General features: G+C 38.0%; 1 protein-coding gene across 4 annotated transcripts in view; it reads right to left on the bottom strand.

The window, feature by feature from the left end:
* The window catches only part of LOC149073056 (uncharacterized), a 63,268-nt gene that overhangs the window by 9,072 nt on the left and 35,364 nt on the right, over nt 1–18,832 (bottom strand). For 3 of the 4 annotated variants that reach the window (XM_089247180.1, XM_089247181.1, XM_089247183.1), the window contains 8 exons: nt 14,327–14,556; nt 14,139–14,220; nt 11,644–11,748; nt 11,376–11,431; nt 5,354–5,459; nt 5,072–5,244; nt 1,891–2,010; nt 1,700–1,797 (listed from right to left, as the gene is read on the bottom strand). In XM_089247180.1, the coding sequence (XP_089103306.1) occupies nt 1,700–1,797; nt 1,891–2,010; nt 5,072–5,244; nt 5,354–5,459; nt 11,376–11,431; nt 11,644–11,748; nt 14,139–14,220; nt 14,327–14,556 (970 nt within the window). Of the gene's footprint in view, nt 1–1,699; nt 1,798–1,890; nt 2,011–5,071; nt 5,245–5,353; nt 5,460–11,375; nt 11,432–11,643; nt 11,749–14,138; nt 14,221–14,326; nt 14,557–14,819; nt 16,053–18,832 lie in introns of those variants that run through there. The other variant, XM_089247184.1, reaches the window with a different exon arrangement.

Genomic DNA, 18,832 nt, shown 5'->3' with positions numbered 1-18,832 from the left:
AAGACTGAACGGCAAAACCTGATCATCGAGAATGTTAAAAATAAACATGCAAAACATCCCCCAAAGCATCACAGACCCACCTCCGGCCTGAACCTGACCTTGCACACATTTCGGATGAAATGCATCATTGATCCTTCGGTGTACTCAACGACGCGCGTCATTTAAATAAAGGTAAAAACGTGATTCGTCGGATCACATTAGACGCTGCTAGTGAGCTACTGACTACTTTCTGCTCCATTGAAGACGTGCAACTTTATGTGCCTGTATGAAAAATGGCGTCTTACGAAGTACCCGACTCCAAATTTTCATTTCACGCAGTTCCCGTCGCAATGTCCCCTCGCAAGCAGGGTGGGATAGACCTTCATTCACTGAATGCAGCAATTTCTGTCGGGTTCGGAAGCGATTTTGACTCACAAGCCATGAAACTCGTCTCCGGTCCCTCTCGGTTAGAATCTTTTTGCGACCACAGTTCTGGTGTCGTGTTTCATAGCCATGCGTGATACACCACTTGCTGACCACCAACTGACACATTGAACAGTCCGCTGCGAAACATCAACAAATCCGGCAACTCTTACACGATTGCCATTTTTTGCCACTACGTCACATCCTTGCATTTACTCATCTTGACAATTCCCGCTTGAAAAAAAATTTTCTCACTCAACTTTACTGCCTCATGATCACTAAGAGGCAGTGTGCGCGCAGTTGAGCACGTGACTCGATCGCTTCGCTATTTGCACCGGTTTAACGACACCTTCATTGCTTGTGCGCCAGGGTGACTAATTTTTTGTTCGGTGAGCCTATTAGGAGGCGTCAAGGAAGGCTTTCATGGCTTGTATTTTATGAATAGCTGGAGCATCACTAGCTGTTTCGCCGTGGACTTCTCTAGTTTTGCCTTGATGTTTCAACCAATGTTACGGTGTTACGGTGACCATCTTCAGAGTTGAAATTACTCCGATGTTGACTTGAGCGCTACAACTTTAACAGACATGAAGAAACAGTTAAGATGAATCCCGCTTGCTTGCTAATATAGAGAGAAATATTGGAAAGTTTTCCAACAATATTTAGACAGAGAATGGCAGCATCAAACAATCACAGCTCAGCATCTCAAGTCAACAGTAGAGAGACGTCCCCACTGAGTTCAGTCCATAGAAAAGTATGAAACGTTAAAGCGAAATTCAGACTACTGATCAAACGTTCCTGAAAGTTCTAGCTATGTAGGGCTCCTTGAAACCTAGGCTGACTCATTCGTCATCTTTAAGCTACCGCTAAAATGAGAAGGCTGAGAGAGAGAGAGAGAGTACACGTCAAAATAAACAACTTTTTCAATGAAATCTGGGGTCGCAAACGACTTTTATTTTCAGCACATATTAAGATGCACTTTTAGTCACCAGTGCCAAAATGGGAGAAACAAAAGATCTTAAAGTTATCCTAGAAGAGAGTATAAAAACGTATTTTCTTAACGTAGAACCATTAGAGAGGAAAAAAGACTATATTTTTCGTCTCCGTAATTGTTGTTACTACTACTACCCATATAGTTATTACTCATGGTTGTCATTTTTTGCAATTTCTCTGAGTCGGAGATGCACATATCCTCGGTTGTAACCCTGGGTTCCATTGGAAAAATTGTTTGCCCTGACGTGTACCATCATCTCTCTCATTTTGGCGGTAGAGTTCTGGGACACACTGTATAGGTACTTACTGTTGAATTCGAACTTTTTCTTTCATCAAGGCCTGTAGATCTTCGTTTTTCCTCTCAAGCTGCCGGATTTTGTCTCTAACTGAAGCTAATTCATCGAGCTATAATAAAAAATATACAGATTGCATGCAGACATTGTGGAATAATATAAAGTAATAATAAATTCTTCAAGAAAACGAACCTATGTGTCTCACCTTTCCCTTCATTTCCAAGTTTTCCTTATTGAGATTTTGAATTTCAACTGACTTCATATCCAGGACGGCTTTTAGACTGTCAACTTCTTTCTCCAACTCGTTTTTTTTCGCAGATATGCGCTGCAAAAGAAAATTCAAATCGATTATGTAACTTCATACTACTACTGTATTACTAAATATTGTTTTTACAGGGAGGTCACATGTCGAAATAGGTATTGCCTCCCTTTTCAATTCGATATATCTTTCCAAAAATAGACGTCGCAAAAGCTGAGGACGTCGTTTCCGGCAATGCAACATTCCAAGGGGTGAAAATTCCGCTATCTAAGATTTCTGACAACGTCTGTGTTTTCGATACTGAGGTGAAAGCGACATTGTTTGAAGGAAGTCACGACCCTTGAAGTCGAATTTTCAAATATGACTTCAAAAAATAAAATCATTCACAATCGCGAATAAAATACTAAAAATTTCGCGTCAATCGGTCAATTTGTTCTTTCATAACAAAAGAAAGAAATAATGAATTACAGCAGCGTTCGAAATCATTGGTGATTAAACAATCGGACCACCGAGAAAAAAATTGTGGTGGTCCGCGGGACCAGTAGCGAAAAACGTCACCAGTTCAGTTCGACACCTGAAAATGTCTTATTCTTTGCTGATTATGCTGGGAAAAAAAAAACACGTGCATTTAATGTGAACATATTTTGTTTTAATTATTTCATAATCAATGTTGCTGTTTGAAAATCTTAGTAAAAAACTATTCAGTATATATTATACTTTAATAGTAGCAAATATCTTTAGCAAAATGTTTTCTGAAAATGTAATTTATAAAAAGGAATTCGTCTTTTAACCTCCACACTTGTTTGTCGATAAAACCACAGAATCAACAGTGGTGGCTTCATAAGATTTGACTACAGTCCTAATTGTTTTTTTTACGGCTTTTTGCACCCCTTGGTGGTATATCATTCCTCTAAATCAGTGTTTCTTAACCTTTTTTGCCCGTGGCTCCCTTTGAACCCTATTTTTTTCTCGTGGCTCCCCTGTCTTACCCAGAGTCTTCGACCCTCATCTAGAAGAAATATCCTTTATACGTATTGAATTGATTTTTTTCAGTGAATGTATACTGAACGAAAGTTTTGGAAAGAAGATTGGCCTCCAGACCACTGGCCTAGAATTTAATGAGCTCCACAATAGTCCGAGTTCTATCAGGACCGTCTCAACCCGCTAGGCAAAGTGTTGCTATGGTAGTCCCATACTTAGCTTGAAATAAACAGCCTGCATATTTCCTACTTATTTTCAAAATTTATTGTACTGTAAAAAATATCGTAAGGTGGGGTAACTTATGGACACGAGACCCCCAGGGCATGACCCCTCGCAAGAGTGGGACTGACAGAGCTGCAGGCCAGGGTCTGATATGGTTTTCATCATTTTTTGTTTTTCACACAATAAATTTTATATAAAGTAGGAGTCTGAAAAATCTAGCCGGGGGACTGCGAAAAACCCCATCCTCTAGGGAACCTGCTACAAAGTGTAGGCGGTGAGGCCCGGGTAGGTCCTTCCCCTAAGACGGCCCTGGTTTTATGGATGGCTTCGTTGAATTCTGTAATTGCATATTCACACTAATATAAAAGCTTTATTTCTTCACACCTTAATTTTTCTTCTCAGCTCTCTGCAGCCCTCCAGACCATCTGTCATGGCCCCCCTTTCTCTATTTTCTTCCGTGGCCCTCCTGAAATATCCCAGTACCACTAGGGGGCCATATGGCCCCCGGTTGAGAACCACTGCTCTAAATGACAATATATTTAGGAAAATGAATTATTATTATTCAGAAGAGATTTTTCGTTTAGCGGACCACTCGTGATGTCAGCGGACCAGTAGGTTCTCGTATTCACTGGTCTGTGGGACAAGTGACTTTTATTTTTTAATTCTAACGCTGATTATAGTGGAAACATATATAAGAAAAAACACTGAACGCGATTTTCTCAGATTTCAGTTTTTGAGCTCATTTGTAAGATTAAAAACAACTACTGCCCCAAAAATTCTGAAATTTTGCAGAAATGTCTATTCGACATGTGTTAGTAAAATAGACCTCGAACTTTCGTTATATCCGACCATTCGTTAGAATTTTATGAATTTTTAGTTTGAAAAAAATTTAGAAATTTCAAAAATCTTAATTCAGCGTTTTTTTTTAAATACTTCCAATTAGTCAATTCGAGATCCTTCAGTAACACATATCGAATAAACATTTCTGCAAAATTTCAGAATTTTTGGGGCAGTCGTTTTTTTCTAATCTGACGGATGAGCTCAAAAACTGAAATCTGAGAAAATCACGTTCAAACTTCAGATTGCACTTTTTGAACTCATCCGTAAAATTTAAAATAAACTACTGAGCTTTTTTTAATAGTGTAAAAAATACGTTTACACTATAATTCACATTATTTCTTTCTTTTATTATGAAAGAACAAATTAACCGATTGGCACAACATTTTTAGTATTTTATTTACAATTGAATGAAATATTTTTTGAAATCATTTCTGAAAATTCGACTTTAAGGGTCGTGACATCCCTTAACTAAGAATGTGACCCAGGGCCGCAACTAGATGTTTGGTCACCCGGGGCAAGTGCGCATTTTGGCGCCACCTTGTAATGTTGAAGGAGAAGTTTGAGAATGAAATTTGCGCCCCCTCCGGTTCAGCGCCCGGGGCACGAGACCCGCCTGCTCCCCCCTAGTTGCGGCCCTGATGTGACCGTCTCCAAAAGCGAAAAATGGGTAAGGACGTATGAGATCAGATTTAGAGAAGAAATCATCTCGTAAAGTTATCGAGCTATTTATGCTAAACATCCACTATAAAAATTATGACAAACATTTTGCTTAGACAACATCAACTATGAACAGTCTGTGTTATACGACGTACTTCAAAAAACACCATGTGCACCAGTGGGCAGTGCCGTCTTAAGGCATGGGCCCACCCGGGCACGGACCGGGGCCTCAAGAGAAAAGGGGCTTCAAAAAAATGAGATCTGGTTGAGATTTTCGAGAATTTGCCTGGTAGGGCCTCAGAAAAATCATTTGGCCCAGGGGTCCATGATACTCTTAAGACGGACCTGCCAGTGGGCAACATAATTCTCAAAAATCCACATAACATAAATACTTGGTTGCATATGAATGAAGACATCGGATTTACACCTGTAGTTTGGAGTTTTTGTCTTTCATGAAAGCTTGTTCGAATTCCTTCAACTGATTTTCGAGACCTTCGCATTTCATCGTGGTTTCATGGAGTTGTTTTTGCAGATCATCAAGAACTTCTCTGTGATGTGTCTCTAATTCCTGAACCTTCCTATAATGACTGTGCTTCAATTCTGAAATGATAGAGGTGAAAAAACTAAATTGTGTAGAAAAGAGAACCTCTTTTTTTTCCTCGCTTCAATCATACTGAATTGTTTTGCCAGATATTAAAACCATACTTACCGAGTTTTTCTTTTTCGTACCGATCCTGGAGGCTTTTTAGCATTTGCACGTGAAACTCTTCATTTTCTTGTGCTTCTGCGCGGAACATGTCTTTCAGGCGATTGACCTTACGAGACACGCGATGATTACAATTCATAATAATAAAGAAGATAAATAAGAAAAAAAACTTTTTGGCGGAGAGGGTCGATCAAATATTGAGACTATATAGAGACAGCAATAGTTAACAGTCGATTGGTTAAATCAAGGTAAGCCCATGCCCATATGAGAAATTTACATGGCAAAGACTTGTTTGTTTCTTTTTGCTCTATTATGATGGGTTGGATGTTCTTAAGGAAATGGAGGTTGGAGCGCTAACCACTCGGCTTCCAGATGGCTGTCACGTATTATAAGTTATTTTCCATATTAGATCGATTCTTATTTACTGGTTAACCACTTGCCTGATGGGTTTTAATGTTATTAATTAATTAATTAATTTTAATGGCACAGAAAATGTCAGTTTTTCTTTTTTTCATTTTTTTATACAAAAATTGCCACGTTTTTAAGACAAATAAATTCAACTGGTCGAATGGTCCTATTTTATTTTGTTTCAGGAAAGAAATTGCACCGCTGATGGGAATGTTAGTAAACATGGATTTGATATCGAAGGAAATCATTGTAGCGTTATCTGGTTGAATGCTGCGGATGATGGAAACGAATTCTGAGGAATTCTTTACTGTGAAACGATGTTTTTTGCAGAGAGGGGACAAAAGTTCAACGAGAAATTTAGCAAGTTGATGCGTAGGTGATCCAATGCAAGAAATTATAGGTCTTACTGAAAATGAAGGTTTGTGTATTTTTGGAAGAGCATAAAGTCTCCCGCAGTTTGCGGCGGATGGAAAGATGCGTTTCTTGGTCGAAGAATGTAGAATGGGAGTCTGATTGATTTTCTTTTGAACCAATTTTAGAAGGGTAGGAGCTGGATCCGTATTGAGACAAGTATATGGTACATCGCTAATTAATTTTTCAACCGACTCTTGATACATGGATTTATCAAGTACAACAATTTGGCCACCTTTGTCAGCTTGAGTGATGAAAATATTGTTGTTTCTTTTAAGTTCTCGAATGGCAGAGATCTCAGATTTCTCAAATGGTGAAGAAATGGTTTTTCGATTGGCCGAAACTGAAGAGGAAACCAAGTGCCGAAGAGATTCTTTCTGATCAGGAGAAATTTTACTGTCTTAAAAACGTGGCAATTTTTGTATAAATTAAAACCAGGCAAAGTTACTCATTTTTTGTGATAATTTTTTCATTTTGTTCACATGTCTATGACTAGGAATGACAGAAAATCATACATAATTTTTTTATTAAAAAAATCTTAAAATTTTGATTCATTTGTTAACTTTTTAAAAATTGAATTTTTTTTCAAAAGCTCTTGAGTTTTTTTGCATGGAATATAAATAATCTAGTGTTTCTTTAGATACATTATGTAACTCAAATTAGATTATGTGTCCGTGTAATTAGATTACAAGGTTATGAATCTAGATATCATTATATTGCTGTTGCACGAAGCCATAGCGTTTGTGCAGATTTGGATAAATGTTTACTTTTCGTTAGCATCCTCTAGGAGCAAAGATCATGATGCACGGGTAATTCAATTTCTGCAAGAAGCGGATGCCCAAAATTCAAACTGTGAATAGATTTGATGAAATAATTTGCAGACGAAACTAATTTTTGATGCATTGCATGTGGCTGGGAACGAAACCAAATGAACAACGCGAATATTGTGTTGAAGACGAAAGGGAATACAATACCCACGCACAGTGCAAAAGCCAAATTGAAACTGCTTTTTTTCTTTACGTCAGCATTTTTTTTCGCTTTTTTCCCTCCCGCCTGTTTTGACGATTAAAAAAAAATTAGTCTAGTGGTGTCTAGGGCGTTCACCCGGAAAGTGAAAGGACGTGGGTTCGATTCCCCGCAGGGGCATTTGAATTTTCTATCTTTCTAAAATATATCTTTACACAGCCAGCTGTTAAAAACCTTTGTAAAAAAAATATGCTGTATACAGTACAGCAGCGGAAAACCGTCATGCACTATATGAGCACCCTACCCGCACGAGTAAAGTAAACTGCGCCCACTACCTGATTCGGAAGCCAGGATGCACTGTAATCGCACACTAAGGAAAGAAATGGACATCAGGGGAATTGGTGAAAATTCTTGATACGGGTTTTAAACCTGCTCTTTCCATTTCCCATGTAAACGAGGCTTAAGAAACATTGAAATTTGAGAGACAGGACAACAATTTTCTTACTGGAACTTAGAGCACAGGAGGACCGTATAAAAATTTAGATTTTTTTTATTTTGTTACGCACTGTATTTTCACTCTCAAAACTGGTACAGGGTGATTTTTGAACGCCTGTTGAGCATTTTTTTTAAATTGAAATGATACCTCTACGACAGACGGTTGATAAGGTAAAGGCCGTGCTAGCACTTACAGGACACCATGTATATTATTATATTATTCAACATATTTGAATTGGAATTTTTAATTTTTGTTGTGAGCTTATAGAGCTGACGAAACTTTCAAATATCGGGTTAATTAAATCGTTGTGCACCTAATAATTTTTTTTGAAATTGCTTTTTTCTTTTTAGGCCTTAATTAAAACTTAAGTGATCTACCAAAAAATTTTCATGATAATTATTTCATTTTTTCATACTGTGGTACTGAAAGGGTTAAAAACTGGTTATTGACTACTTGCCTGTGTCAGACACTGGCGCAGACGCCAGCCTTGTGAAGTTATTTCAGCGTGTTCTAAAACAGTTGTAATGTACGGGATTATATATATATATATATATATGGCGCACTTCAATAATACTCAAAAAGCAGACATTCATTTACGGCGCTGCAAACGGAAGTACCATAGAGGCAGCACGAATGTAAGGTAAGCGTTTTTCCCACAGACGGTTGCCCAATCCGAAAACATTTGCGCGCTTGAATCGGCAGCTGTGCGAAACGGGGCTGGCTAACTTCACAGGGCTGGCGTTCGTTCCTTTTATTCACTGTGACGCAGATTTGCATACGGTTTCTTCTTCTTCCCCAGGTTACATTTGTATGCATGGCGTTCTTTTCCTCCCGATAAATTTCAACAGGAATGCCGTTTTAACGTTTGCGGAGCGGCCGTTTCGAAATGCGCTTCCATTTCATGTTAGACCATGCATTCTTTGATGAAAATTGTTTGTTTTTGTGTGTATTACCGCCTCTTGAAGTTTTCCCCATCTTTTCTGAATCACCCTGTATTCTTGAATTTCTTGGAAAATAAAATAAAAGATGTTTTTTGGTTTTTGGCTTCCTAACCATAGGCATGCGTGCACAGGATTTCCTCTAGGGAAGCGGGGGTGGGGGGGGGTTATTTTTTCGTTTTTTACTCAAAAAATCGAAAAAACCCGTGGGCCAGCTGTTGGCCATAAAGTATGAAGGAGAGAGAGAGCGATGTTTCGAATTTATTATTTTTCCCCATCTATACTCTCTAGGCCCGGTAAATGTCTTTTGTGTAAGTGAAAGGCCCGGTCATACACACAACTAACGAGAAATTAATGGGGAAAATGAAACTGCAATCACTCACAGCCCGGTGAGACTAGTGTTAGGGCCCGGTAATGGGCCGCGGCCCGGTGGTTGAGAAACACTGCTGTAGGCCCAGTAAACTATAACCTCGGGAAGAGATTCTCAGTTAAATAAATAATAATAATAACGTTTATATAAACACTTTTTGTTATTCGTTAATTAATAATATTTATAATTAATAATCAATCTGTTGGATTGATTTGGAAGATTGAAAATCCCTTCAGATCACAGAATGGATGCATGTGAACTGTAGGGTTGGTATGTTATTTACCTTTGACGGGTTTTTACCGCCTTTGGAAAAACCAAATATAAGCCTGGTATAATTGTTTTATAGGTATTAAAAAATTTTGATTAAGTTCTCCTTAACCCATTTGCATCAAAAGCGCATATATGCGCAGCATTTTCCTGGCCATTATCATCAAAGCGCAGACATGCGCGCAAATTTTTTATGCATAAGAACAATGAATGAATGAACGCCAGGGTCTCTGCCACCGGACTTATCCCGTTGCCGAGATCTCTTCCAGCCCAGCTTCGTGGCAGAGTCTGGAACAAAGTGAGTGAGTGCACCTAACAGTCTGAGTGTGTAGCTAGTGTTGTGCCTGATATTTCAGTGCTGCCATCTATACTTCAAATTGTGAGTGAAGTGTAATGATTGAATATTTGTAACGTTGTAGGCCTGTTGCTCTCTGTGCGGCTATGCATAAGAACAAAACAATAAAGTACTATCATACTGTATAAAACTATTAAATTTAATTTTTCAAATTATTTTCAATGTATATCTTCATTGAACTAAGTAAAATTATAAATTCTCTGTGTACGCCATTTTGTTTTTCGCTTTTTTTTCATTTTGAAATATTTTTTTATACAATAAATTTGACAACAACTTTATACAATAAAAAAATTTTGGTGATATGGGTCAATTTTCCACTTTTTCGAATGATGCAAATGGGTTAACCAAAAAAAAACTATGTATATATATATATATATATATATATGTGTGTGTGTGTGTGTGTGTGTGTGTGGTAACTGCTAACTGATGTCGAACGATTCTCTGAATATTTTCAAATTTACCAGAGTCTACCAAGAAAATTGACACATGAATATCATTTTATTTTTAATCAATAAATCAGTATCCTCTATTGCTCACAATCTAGTTCAAATACCAAGTCCAACACGCGCGAAATCTTTAACTGGAAAGAAATTTTCTGCTTTTCAAAGCCGGTAAAGCGGCGACACGATATGCAAAGGAACGGAGCGTTTCCTTATTCTGATCGGCCCGATCGCTACCGATTGCCGGAATATCGGAAACATCAAGAAATTTTTTCCGTTAGTCGCCCGCTTTTAAAAGCTAAGAAAAGTTGAAATTCGGGTTTTTAACCAATCGGAGACAACGCGGGTTTCCAGAATCGGAAACACGGACGTACTCTGTTTACACCCTTACAAAGGGAAGAAAGTCGTCAAGCGGGTGCTAGAACTCCCAATGCTACCGTAATATTGAACATATAAACTAGAGATATTTAGTGCAATATTCATAGAGATATTCGAGTTTAAAAACGGAGGAAATTTGGGAAAGAACAGCGTTAAATAAGAGTAAAACGATTTTTCCCGCATTTAAAGCTGTTGTTTAGCAAATTTCCTCCGTTCACTTTCACACAAAACTGGTACAGGATAATTTTTGAACGCCTGATGAGCATTTTTTAAATTGGAATCATACCTCTATACGACGGACGGTTGATGAGGTAGAAGCCGTGCTAGCACTTACAGGACACCCTGTATAATGAATATTTTTTATTTTACCATATAAAGAAAGCCATAATTTGTGTTTAAAACATTTGTTGGGGAATATTTTGTAAAAATATTCTTTCATATATTCACTTTTGTGTGATGCTGTAAACACTTTTACAGGGGCGAAACATCTATATAACTGAATTTTATTAATTCCCATATTTAAAGAACTAGTAGTCCCACGTTTGTGCTGTCATATGGTAATCTTAAAGTAGTTATACAGCCTTTATACATCAAAATACCAACGCCCAACAACCGGGCCGTAATTAGGCTGAGGCAACCGGGACGCTGCTCCAGGGCGCCGAGCTGAATGGATTCCTCCACAAAAAATATACACTTATTTTGAATAACAATAACACTTTCAAGGCTTCCCAAGAAACAGTTTACCCCGGAGCCCCGAGACGGCACACTAAGGCCCTGCCCAACAACGTATGTAAGGGATGTTACGGGGGTTAAAAAAGTTGGTAGTACTTTAAAGTACCGTCAGTACTGAAAGGGTTAAGTTTGTTCAACTGGTTTTTCGTGTGGCAAAAAATATAAACATGCATAAACAGAACATGGATCGACACATCTGTTGATTACTATTGCACTGTCCTCGACTAAATTCAAGCCAATTATGTTCAAAAATGGTATAATTACTTGTTTTTTGTGACTATTCTCTGCCTCTTGTAGTTCGATAGTGTGCGATGATTTCACTACAGGAAGAAACATGAAAATTCAAGTTGTGAATTTTGAAAAGAAACGGTACGAAATGGATCATCGAAAAATATCATCACTATAGAAACTGGGAAAGTAAAGAAATGACTGCCGTACTGGAGGAAAAATGACGAAAGATTGATCAAAACAGAATGCATCAAAATTGCTAAAAATACCAATTTATAAAATTATTGTGATTTTTGATACGTACATTCATCGATTTCGTGAACATGAACTTCTTCCAATTTTTGCGCCAGCTCCGCTAACTGTTCGTTGTGAGTTTGCCAGATGTTGTCCAATTCATATTTGTATGATTCTAGATAAAATAAAAGATAAAAAGAATCATATTGCTTCATCCAACAACTGAATTGCTCACCAAGATTTGACGCACTCATTGTTAAAACATCACGGACCACAGTAGTTCTCAAACTTTTGTCACTCGCGGCTTCCTTGCCCTATGCATGGTTCATCTGCAGCTCCCTTAGTAGATATATTTATAACTATTTTTGAGCCATATTTGGAGCCATATATTGCATTCAATAGCCGATCACTGCTAGTAGTGATCAAAATGTATCAAAAATGTTCCGCTATACAGTCATTGTCCTTCGGATCACTACTAGCAGTGATCGGCTATTGTATGCAATATATGGCTCTCTATACCATCACACCAAAAAAGACAGGATTTAGACACGGGCCGACAATTCGTGAATACGCGACCATCCAACTTATCTTTTTACGATGGTACTTTTTTGCACTCCGTTAATGGGTGAATTCTCTTTTAAATGGTTAATTGTTTTTAGTATTTACATTATATAGAGCTGGGAATCGATAAGAACTTTTAACTGCTTAATCAAAAATTTTTAATCGAATATTTTTTGTGACCATATAATAATAATAGATGCTATAAATAATATTTTATTCATTTGACTCACCAATTCGGTAGATGTAAACAAATATAGGAATAGGTTAAGAAATTAGGGCTGCCCGCTTCAAGCAATTTGATATGCTTAACATAATTGCCAAAGCCTTTAATTTCTTCACTTATCTTGTTTTAAAATTTTTTTTTTTTTAATTATTATTCACTGATTTCGAAACCACTTTCGATATTATACTGTTGCTTGCTATCCTAGAAACTCCTCTCGAATGGTACTTGTGAGGAGATGAACTAATGCTTCCAAGAATACGAAAAACTACTGTTCACAGTGGAGACAATAAATTTTGGTCGTGTTCTAAAATTCTCATCAAACTCAATTTGAAACTGAAATCATCAGTTTTCGTTGAATTTAACTTGATCAAAATATTGATTCAAATAATTTTAAATATCGTCACTTATCAAAAATATTCTGTATAGAACATGATTTATGACACCTAATCGGATTTTTTTTAAGAGCAAGTTAATTCACAAACTTTTAATACAAATTTTAATCGAATTTTGATCGAGTCGATTAAGTCAACTAAAGTTTTTAACTGCGATTAACAATTGATCGATTAATCGGACTAGCCCTAATTTACATGCAAATATTTTAGTTGCAAGAATAGAGATTTCTATGTCATTCCAATATATGTGGCTGAGTTTATTCATTTATCAAATTTTATAGAAAGAAGCCCGCGTGAAAATAAATGGGTCTGAGTTTACTGGACTATAGAGCTTAAGCGTTCTGAATACTGAACTTATGTGTTCCCAAAGCAAACGGCATTAGTACAAAATACTAAGAATTGTTAATTTTCTCAACACTGGTCTACTACTCAATGGACGATACCAGTCCAAAACGAACAGACCGCGATATTTTGAAAACGTATCTATCTGACCAAGTTGTTCACGAAGTTTTTATACAAAGGCCACAAAAGGCAAGATCCCCAAGGAGGTGGCTGAAAAAAGATGCCCACAAAAACTGCAATTAATAAGGGATGATTGAAAATTAAAAAAAAAACATTCTCTCCTAGAGTCTCCATACTCAACCTCCGTGATGAATGATGTTTGCCGACCTCTTCAGCAACACAAAATAGCATTTTACCCATCAAATATATTTTTTCAGGAATTTTTAACCGCGCAAGACGAAAATAAACCACTAACCGTCCGTACTCGCGGGTCCTTAAGACGTGAAAGATGCGTTCGTGGTAAACAACAAGAAAGGAAATGTGTATAGCTACAACCCGCCCGTAAACACCACCACTACCACACTTGCTTGTATAGGTTAAATTGGGATCTTCACATACTCTGGAACATCGGGAGGAATGTACACGTCAAAAAGTAACACTTGAAACTCAGTAATTTTATTTATTTTTTATGCCGAATTCTTATCTGGCTCTTGTAAGCTACATCTGGAAAATAATTCCTCGTAGTAACCTAAAAAAAAATTGTCGGTTCAACATCCAGATGGAATTTTTATGATCTTCTTGCAAAGTGTCATTTAAAGAGAAGATATTCATTGTCATATACATGAATAAATACATAAATAGTACTAAAGGCGCCGACATGAGGAAAACAATGGGGGGGGGGGGCTTAAAGTTGCCAGTTTTCCCGTATATAAGGACTTGAGCCCTTATGCACGATGCGTTGCATTGTATGTTCATTAATTATTGGGCTCAGCCCCCCCCCTCCCTCCGTTTCCCGCGCCTATGATAATACAGAATGTATAGCCTTGATATATAAAATAATGGACACCCATATGTGTGCCCTTCGATAATAATGAGTGAGGTACTTACGGACAAGGTCGAGAGCTGTAGAGAGTTGTATTCGGCTTCTTTCACACTCACTACGTAGACTAGGATTTGAGAAAGCATCATACTGGGAAATATATAAAATTAACAAATTAGTCATAATTTATGCAGTTTTAGACACAGAACATACTGATTACCTTATTTTATGAATGAAATGTCTGGCATGTGCCTACCTCATGCGCCAAATATTGACTCATCACAGCCAAAGCACTAAATCCTAAAGTTGCATGTCGGAGGTCTGATTTCATTGTTGTCAACTGTATTCTTCGGACTTCGCATTGACTTTCCAATTCCTGAATACGTTTCACGAGCTCGGTCTTAGACACGAACTTCGGTGGGCTCGGGGTCGATTTAATGTTGCTACTTGGTGAACCTCTCTGCAGTGGAACGCGTTTCGAGGCACCTATAAAAATAAATGCATAAAACAACAACAAAACTGTAGTATTTTGAAGAAATTATGAAACATTCTTTGCAAACGACTTAAACTGATAATTATTTACTAAGAATAATTATAATAATACTAACTAAGCTAAAACATTGCTTGAAAAACTCTTAGATAAGAATCAAAGATAGAATTTAAGATATGTCATTCAATACTACTGTATGTAGAAGGCCGTAAAAATTGTTTGTCATGTGATGGTCACGCCATCTAAGGCAAGAGATTACCTGAGTCTAATGATCCAGCATCACAAATTTCTGGAAGGTCGATGAGTCCGAAATCACCATCATCATCCGATTCGAAAGGTGAATTTTTTGCTCGTGACAGCCAAACATCATCGGCACTCAGGTCTTCAGTGCTGAGTTGCAAAGAGTTTGATAGACCACAGTCACAGTTCAGTTCATCATTATTCTGATATCCACTGTTCACTGGCTTCTTAAATATCACGTTTCGAGTGTTCGACGATACATTTATACTGTCCGAAAACCCAACTCGCTCATTGCTAACTATATTTAAGTCGTTGGTTCTTGAAACTGTTAAATTATGAGATCTTGTATTGCTATCATTAATTTGTATTTCTATATCACGCGTAAGGTCAAGCCAAGAATTCAAATCTTCGTGGTGTTCTAATTTATCACCGATTTGTTTAGAAAACCATTTCAAGCAGATACCACGTTCATTGCTGTCCACAGCACGTGTATCCTTCGAAGACCGTGATTCGAGTATCCTCTTCCAAGGTAAGATACAAGGTAGGCACCATTTCTCCGATAGTTTCTTATTTACCTCTTGCCTTTCAGCGAGCTCTTCTCTTTTAATTTTTTCTCGAAAGGGACCAGATGATGATTTCGGACGCTTTCTCTTCTCCGGTGTTCCATCTAAACGCCTGTTCCACTTCACGTGCATGAATATTTTTCTTAACTTTGACGCAGTGCTGGAATCAGCACCCCATCACATCATCTTTTTTGAAATATCCATAAATAATAACACATAAACGAAAGTATATCAACGTCTCCAACTCACCACCGACGAACAAATGGGAAAATAACCCATTCAGAGTTGTCTACATAATAGCAAAAGTTACACACCAAAGTAGAGCTTATGAGAAGCAAACTTCACAATTTCATACATTCTGTAGATCTAAACTACGCGAAACCCACGGCGACCCACACTCTCGAAACTCTTTCGTTGAACTGAGAAGATATTAACGAAAGGATATTCAAAAAGAAATATCATCGAACGGCAGCGGAAGATCCGTTGCAACGGTCCCGTCCGTTCTTCTACAGATACTTATTCAATAACGAACGGTTTTTCTAAAATAAATAAACAAACGAAAACTATTGAACGGCCTCGGAGCCCACGCGTAGCTATCCTCGTTACAGCAACAGCTTCACTGAAGTTATGAAAACCGAAACACACCTATTAAGATGAAAAGTAGTAGTAGGGACCAGAGAACAGCTGAGAGGATGTAATGGTGGTCGCGGGGTTATTTGAAAGGAAACACAGTTTTTTTTAAAAGTTTTTTTTTTCTTATACATCTATCTGCTAGAGGGTAAATCCTCCGCACGCCATTTTTTTTTTATTTTTATAGAAAAAGCAAACGATTAGGCGCTACGCTCAGCTGGCGATTGAAGGACCCGTCGTGTGTGTATACTACATGTAAGAAAAGAAAGAGAGGATCATTTTCAAGAAGAAAAAGGTAAGAAAACTCTTGGGGATTGGCGAGAATTGAATAATGTCGAAGAATGAAGAGAAGAAGATGATGTTGAAAAAGGATGTGTTTCATCCTACCTTCTTCTCTCTCACACGTACTGACAGCTTTCTTTTGAAGTAGAAGAGATTGTTTTTTTTTTGTTCTTGAGGATAGTTATATTCTTTTCGTATTCTTCAAGGGGGAGTCGAACCCAAACTTCCGGTTATCATCTCAAGTGCGGCGTCAAGCTGGAGGTAAATAGGTATCCATCCATCCACTTAAGGCGGAATATAATGGGCCAACAATAAAAAATAAAATGGTTTCACACTCTGACTATCTCCGGATGCATGTATGATGATGGTGATGCAGTTGCCTGACTTTAGCCTCACGCACTTTTCCATGATCATGGAACTGAGATATTAAGTGATATGTGAAACGAGAGACAGACCTCTTTGTAAAGAATGCGCGCGGGGCCGTGGTGTGCCTTTCCGTGGCCCCGGGGTAGACTTTTCCTTGGGGCCGTTCTTGAAAGGGTTATTAGTATGTAAAATAAGTGTAAATTTTATTCATCCCTCCCTATTCGGCCCGTGGCCATGGGGCAGTGCCCCGGTTGCCCCAACCAAGTTGCGGCCATGAATGGGCGAGATAGATAGATAGAGCCGATTCGAATCTTGAGAAATGCTGAGTGCTGAGGAGGCATCTGATCGATATCGAGTCGATATTTAGTGATCGAACCTCAAAAAAAGATGGGTGGATAAAATTTAAATTTGATGCAAATAATTATAGTTTTGGAGTTTGAATACGGAAACTATATCTAATAATCTCAAGATACATTCATGTCTCTATAATATACACCTGTTTGCAGCTGAAGGGTAGTTCCTATCATGGGGGGCTGATAGGGCTCCAGCCCTGGTGCCCGGGACGATTTTCGTCATTTTTTGTTTTTTCACGCTATAAATTCACCGTAGAGGGGCCCGTGAAAAGTCTGTTCTGGGGGCACGCCAAAGGTCCCAGCCTAGGGACCCCTCTTCAAGATGTGGAGGGGGGCATGGTTCCTGTCCGTCGAGGTCGGCTGGCTCAAACTAATTTTGAATGCCATATTGATGAAGACACCTGTATACAGTAACATTGGAGTTGGCTGTGCTATGGTTGCTCGAGCATCCACTGCATTTTGTAGCAAGGATTCGAGCACCCCCAGAATTAATATAATTAATTTATCATAATCTCCTACATAAAACTCAAGCTAAGCACCTACCAGTCTAAAAAAGTTCTGACGCCACTATCTATATGCAGATTAAAAAGTTTATGTTGAAAGGTCCCTTTCCCTTGTTAATACAATATAGTATATACAATATTGTATGAATAGATAGTTCATGTTTACTCGGGTTACCTGGCTAAAAGTAGGGTTTTTTTGTCATATTGATAATATGCAAAAGGATTATTACTTTTTTGTCTGAATTTTAATCTGGAAGGTTCGAAAGTGTGAAACCGTCATTGTGAGTGTATAACTTGTATCAAGTTAAGACTCAACTACCGATTACGTAATTCAGTAGACCAGTGGTTCTCAACCGGGGGGCCATGGTTGGATATTCTAGGATATTCTAGGGGGGGCCACGGATGAAAATCTTGCAAAAGGGGAGCCACGGCTACTGATACGGGGGCCACGAAGAAATTTGTGGCATTAAATTTTTTTTAGTCACTCTGACTAAAAAAAATTCATTTCAAACAAAATGTGCATAGAATATCTTTTTCGTAATTTTTTCCCATTCAAGTAACATTAACATGAGGAAGGAAATAAAAAAAGTGGTTCAGGTAATCTCGGTGGTTTTACGACTTGGGGGTGATAGTAGGCCCTGACACAAACTATAGAAGAGGTTTAAGCAAGATGGAATAACTGTAAAGACACACACACACACACAGAAAATTGTGTGTGTGTGTGTGTGTGTGTGTTCAAAGACTTTTCATTCAAAGAGGGCTGCCATAAAGAAAACAAAGATTTGGTGTCCATTCATTGACATTCTTTTGAGTGCTGGTAGTAAATGTAATCCAAGAAGTAGATGGGTTAAAAATGAAAGCTTGTAAAAATCCATCGTAAAAGCCCATCGTTTTTATGCAATTACAGACGGATAGCCATCTAGTTTAGCACAAAGCTATCTTCAGCTAGCACTGAGTGGTCTGATGGGGAATATATTTATAAAAATCGAATAGAGAATGATTGCTTTGGGGTATTTTTTATGAATTTTGAAAGGGTGTGCCAATCCATTGCCTCTGCTGAAAAGAAATAAAGTCGAATTCGGTTATAACGAACTCCAAGAGACCAAATACCCGCAAAACAGGAAAAATACCCGCGAAATTTAATGTTTTAAAACTACATTGCTGTGATAATCTATTGGGACAGGGGCGGCTTAAGCGAGGGTGCAAGGGGTGCGGCGCACCCGGGCGGCAGGTTGTAAGGGGCGGCATCATAGACTTTACTTAAGACAACAAAATTTAACACAGTAAAAATTCACCTCGACAACGGAAACGTTGAGAAAATAGACAAGGTCTCTG

The sequence above is a fragment of the Pholcus phalangioides genome, unplaced genomic scaffold (genome assembly GCF_987345545.1).
Source record: "Pholcus phalangioides strain wild (caught in Gottingen) unplaced genomic scaffold, Ppha-v1.0 ptg000017l_1, whole genome shotgun sequence".
Classification (NCBI taxonomy): domain Eukaryota; kingdom Metazoa; phylum Arthropoda; class Arachnida; order Araneae; family Pholcidae; genus Pholcus; species Pholcus phalangioides.
Note: the sequence above shows the minus strand (reverse complement) of the source record. Positions and strands in the feature narration are given on the sequence as shown.